Here is a 5,464-nt window from a genome sequence, read left to right on the forward strand (position 1 = left end):
AACGTCGTGGGGCTGCTCGTCTTCCAGGACTGGGGCGCCTGCTGCCGCCGCCCGCCCGGCCCCGCGCCCGCCGAGCTGCGGGATGTGCCCGGGGGCACCCCAAAGGGGGAGGAGGATGAAGCAGGTGCCTTTCGGCTTCATCTTCCCCCTCTCTTGCCTTCCCGTTCTCTGCCTTGCACCCTTCGACATCCTTCCTGCCATTCTGCATCCCTCCCCATCCCCTCTCTTCCTCTGGTTTGCCCCCGGGACCTGCCAAACTGTTGTACCCATCCTCTGTGTACCCTTTTGAAGCCACCTGTGAGCTTTGGGTTTCACTAAGCTCACTCAAGCACCCACTGCCTCTTTCACCTTGTACTTTACGCTGGGCTGATGGGCGTCCTCTTGGGATGGGGGAAGAAGGTGTTGCTCAGAGAGCTGCGTGGAAAATGTTTTGCTTGGGGTTTTTTTTCTTTTCCTTTTTTTTTTTTTTTATCTTGTTATCTTTGAAATAAGTTGGTTTTGAGAAGGTTGATGTTTTTTCTGTTTGTAGAACTTATACACAACACAGCGTTTCTTCTTTGAATGCAGGTGATTCACCAAATGACCAAAAAAGCCCTGAAGAGGGGTCTGAGAAGAAAAAAGAGAAGAAGTCTGAAGCCTTGAACATCAGAGGTATGGCATGGGGGTATACTGCTAATGTTATATTAACTTCAAACACTTTCTCCTTTCTATTTCAGGTTTTTTTCCTCCCTCAGATATCAGTAAGAAAGGGAGCAAAAGCCAAGGACTCTTCTATGTAATTGGACCCAGTTATCTTTAGCAGAAAGGTATTGGTTGTATGAAACAGCATAGGTAATAACAAAATAGTTAATTTGGCTCCAAGTGTGCTCACATTCTAAAGAATAATTTAGAAGAGCACAGCTGAGCATTTTGGAAAGAATGTAAGTGCTATTGCACTAAGCTCAAGTCAATAGAGACTGTCCTGGAAAGTAACTGTACTGGAAAGGTAGCTATGAGGTGCATATTTGAGTGTCACTGCTGTAGAAGTTGAGCAGTTTTCCACTTTAAAATGTTTTTGGGCAGGAACCGGAATTTCTTTCAAATCCCAGGGTTGATAATGTTGTGTTGTCAGCATAAGAAAAGAGGTTCTGAAGCTGGGGCTTCAGCACCAGTGTCTTCAAAGCCACACAAATGTGTCTGTGACAGAAGATATCTTGGAAATCAAACCATGTGCTAGAGCCACAACACTTGCCTGAATGTCTAGAAGTTAATGTCACTGGATGGCATTTTAGTGGTAAGATTATTGGGGCAGGAAAAGTCAACTGTCACACTCTGGGATGGAGGACAGAAGAATAAGAAACCAATTACTATATTTTAAAGAAGGCCTTGCTTGCCTGAACCACAGTGCTTAGGCATAATGATACTGGAAAATTTCAAAAATGTCTGAAGGATAAGGAGTTTTGTGTCAGTTATTTTAAGATACTTGTCATCTTTGACTTTAAAAAAGAATTTTTTCAAGTGTGTCATCTTTGCCAAATCTATTTTTATTGTCCTTACAAATATTCCTTGCTACTGTAGCCAGTGCTGCATATGTGTATCTTTGAAATTCTGATTCAAAATGTAAAGTTTTTTTCGATTGAAGTTAATTACACAGCTATACTTCCTTCATAAATGTTTGGCAAAAAAATTCTTATGTTGCAGAACTGGAGCCTCCCTGAAAAACATGGTTGGACAAAATGGATTGGCAGGGGAATGGCTTCCTTAATTCTAAGTGGTAGGAACAGGAATCCATAAAATCTGCCTGACAGGATTGTCATAGTGTAAAATTACTCCTTTTACTTCTTGAGTGTATGCAGAGTAGTTCAGACTTCCCAACACAAGCTGTTGAAAATTTTATATTACTTACGGTTTTACCATACTGACTTTATTGAGTAAAAACTCATTTTCAGTGCCATCTTATCATATTTTTTGGGGTTTGATAGGGAAATGGGTACGTTTCTGTTTAGGCCCTCGTTATGTGACACATAACCGTGATGTGCATATTAATGACATTAATAATGTAAAATAAGCATTTTCCAAATTCTGTATTCTCAATAATTGATCAGAATTGCAGCATACTTACTTCTTTATTCAAAAGAAGGCTTTCTGAAACATTTTCTTATTCTTTATAATCTGTGCTCTCAGTTAGTTGCCTTGGCAATTTCATCCTTTCTGTCCCTCTTGTTAGTGCAATAGTTGATAGCCTATGCTGAGTTAGGGTTATTTGTAAATGAAAAGGAACACTGCAACACTGTTAAGAGGAGTAAAACTGTGTGGAATTCTGCCAGAAGGGGCAGAACATGCCTGACTCCAGCAGAAAGAGCTGGACTCACTGGAAGCTTGTACTTTCTTATCAGACCCAAGTGATTTGGAGGAACTCCAGAGGTTATTGCCTTCATTTCTCACACAGGTGGCATCTGGGTGCATGTACAGAGCTGGCAAGAAGCAGCAGCACAGGTACACTTCTAGGTCTAATCCAGTGTCCAGCATTGCCAAAGAGTCAAAACTCTTTGTGTTGTTACTGAGTTTTGAGGGGAGCCTTTTACAGCTTCTCTAGCTCAGAGGAAGGGATTAAATGTGAGTCACGTGCTTGAAAGTGCATGTCATAAGGATGTTAAAAGAAGATGATTCATTTTATTCTCTCAAAGGCCCCAAATAATAAGTATTGGGAAAGAAATTAACTTCACATAGAGAGAGATGTTATGAATTAGGCATGGGTTGGAATGAAATCTGAGTCTGAACAGTTAAGGCTGACAAAACTGGAGTGCATTTGAGCAGCAATGGAAAGAAGGAAGTTTACATAAAGTAGTAAAAAGACAAAGAAGAAAAAGGGACTTCTTGGCTTATTGTGATTTTATAGCAAGAAGACTGCTTTGGTCATTGTAGTTTAAAGGGCAGCTGAATATGTGTTACTATAAGAGCCTATTTTGTGTCTTTACCTTTGGTATAAAACCATATTTATAGATGTAAAAAGAGGTACCCAACATTCCTCTCAATTTAGAGTAGCCCAGGCACTCTCAAACCAGATTCTGATTTTTGGGGGTCTCAGGACTAGTAGTGTTGGTGGAACAAGGTTTAATATGACAAATATTTGAGCTTGATATGAGAACTGGAGTTTGAGGGTACTTGGAGCCATAAGGATGGGCTTAGATTTCACTTCGGTAATTTTGCGGATTTCAACCGTGTCATAGAAACTGATGGGGGCAAGTAACTGTTACTGGGGTGGTCTGTGGCTCTCTCAGCTTCCAGGGTAGAACAGATTTAGTCATCTATTTTTAATTGAGATTTAGTGTGCCAGGATTGCTTAATAATCTGCAGGCATTTAAGCAAACACGTTTTACGTTGCCATGGCATTGCAGTTGGACAGCAGTTGCTAGTGTACCCTACATGTTTAATGCATCCTCCTTAAACAGCTGTGCTTCAGAATCACTATTTACCTTACTGATTTTTCCCAAAAGCTGTTACTGAAAAATTCGGTTATGATATTAATGCCTGGAATGTTGCATTTTTTCATATTTAAGTGGAATATACCTGAAAAATGCAGTAGTACTTCTCCAGCACCCCTCAAAGAAATCCAAAACAAAGCAACAAACCCAAATCACCCCACTAATGGAAATTGTGCCATTTATTTCAGGTGTTCTTTTACATGTTATGGGAGATGCACTTGGATCTGTGGTCGTGGTAATTACTGCTGCTATCTTCCACCTACGTCCTCTGAGGGATGGTCAGTGCAATTGGCAATGCTACATTGATCCAAGCTTGACAATAATTATGGTGTTCATCATTTTATCTTCTGCCTTCCCACTTATCAAGGAGACCTCAACTATTTTGTTGCAGATGGTCCCCAAAGGTGTTAATATGCAGCTACTCAGTAAGTCAAATTAATTGTTGAAATGCTGTTAATTTTAATTACATATTTCAATGCATATGTTATTTCTGGAATTACATGTTTGGATTATTTACTCATAACAGCTCTAAATTCTCAAGAACTGTGAGAAATAGTCACATGCCTGTGTCCTAGCAACATGACTCAAATCTCTCTGGATTAGTTAAAGCATGCATTTTGAGAATGTGGTACTCCAACAACACATCAAAAATACCAGGTCTTGAGCTGTTAATGCTTTGTGTGGGTTGTTTGTGAAAGAAACAACATTGAGTTACAGTATTTTCCAACCCTGCAGTGCTTTCTTCTGAAAGGCTTCTAAAACAGCATAGAAATTTCTGTTAAAGTTGGTTAATTTTGTAACTCTTACGTGCTGTTCACACTGGTTAATTGTGGGGTAGCACCTGGTATTTCTGGAATTCCATCATGCTCAGGGCTTAAAGAAACCCGAAGATGTGGGGTCTTGATGGAGGAAGTGGTGCTCTAAGGTTTTTTTCTAAGAAAAGTTGGTAAATTGCCATTAGGGAGCCTGAGGGATGGGTGAACCCAAGGGGTAGGGTGGCCTGTTCATGTAGTCATCTAGATGCTGAACTGAAGGCAGCTGGGAGTAAGCATACTATCAGGTGTATCACTTCTAAAATGATAGTTTGGACACTGCTGCTTTCGGATAGGGTGCCTAATGAAACAGCTGATAATTAGCCAGTATACCACGACCTCTAATATCTTTCTCTCTTTTGTCTTCCAGCTGACAGACTAGCTTGTGTACCAGGGGTTAGCAGCCTGCATGAGGTACATGTTTGGGAGCTTGCAGCTGGGAAGAATATTGCAACTCTTCATATTAAGTGCCAAACCCCTACTGATTACCAAGATGCTGCTCATAAAATACGAAAGGTTTTCCACGAAGCAGGGATCCATTCTGTGACCATTCAGCCTGAGTACGTTGACCACAAGACCTCCCAGCTACTATGCAGCTCGCCCTGCATCTCAAAAACTTGTGACTCTCAGCTGTGCTGCAGCCAGCGGCAGCCCCCCCGGGTTAAAACTAATGTCTCTATGGAAAAAAACAACAGCTACATTTCTACACGGCATAAAGATAATGGTTCAAGTAAAAATGACATTGAAATCCCTATCGAGTACCCAGGGGCAGAGGATAGTGTTAAAAATGTGAAAAATTGTAATGTGTCTGATGACAAATCACAGTCAAGCAGTACACGATTTTAGGCAATTCCCTCTATTCTGTGTCATATTTTCATAGAACAAATGTATCCTGGCTGGGAAGGGAGTCATCGGTGGTTATAGTTCAAGTTGGTGTGGCAAAAAGATTTCTGTGCTTTAGCTGTAAACCAAAATACACCTAAACCCACCTTGTATCTGAAATAAGGATTAAGATTTGCATGAAGGCTGTTGTATTCGTCTAAGATATTTCTGTTACAGCCTAACCCAGTTTCTTACCAAACTAAGGGTGAATTCCTGTTATTGAGTGGATGGGGGGTGTGTTGCTGTCTGCACTGATGTTTGCAGTTCATGGCCAGTGGTACTGGGAGTGAAACTCTGGCCTTTCCT

At 40.9% G+C, this 5,464-nt stretch overlaps 1 protein-coding gene across 1 annotated transcript; it reads left to right on the top strand.

The window, feature by feature from the left end:
• Positions 1-567: 567 nt before the first annotated feature.
• On the top strand, positions 568-5,122 carry SLC30A10 (solute carrier family 30, member 10; the record flags this gene model as incomplete). Its single annotated transcript, XM_009073926.1, has 3 exons — positions 568-651; positions 3,653-3,889; positions 4,647-5,122. Coding segments are annotated over 3 exons (797 nt in total), but the record flags the coding sequence as incomplete, so codon positions are not given.
• Positions 5,123-5,464: the final 342 nt, after the last annotated feature.

The sequence above is a fragment of the Acanthisitta chloris genome, unplaced genomic scaffold (assembly GCF_000695815.1).
Source record: "Acanthisitta chloris isolate BGI_N310 unplaced genomic scaffold, ASM69581v1 scaffold11944, whole genome shotgun sequence".
NCBI lineage: Eukaryota > Metazoa > Chordata > Aves > Passeriformes > Acanthisittidae > Acanthisitta > Acanthisitta chloris.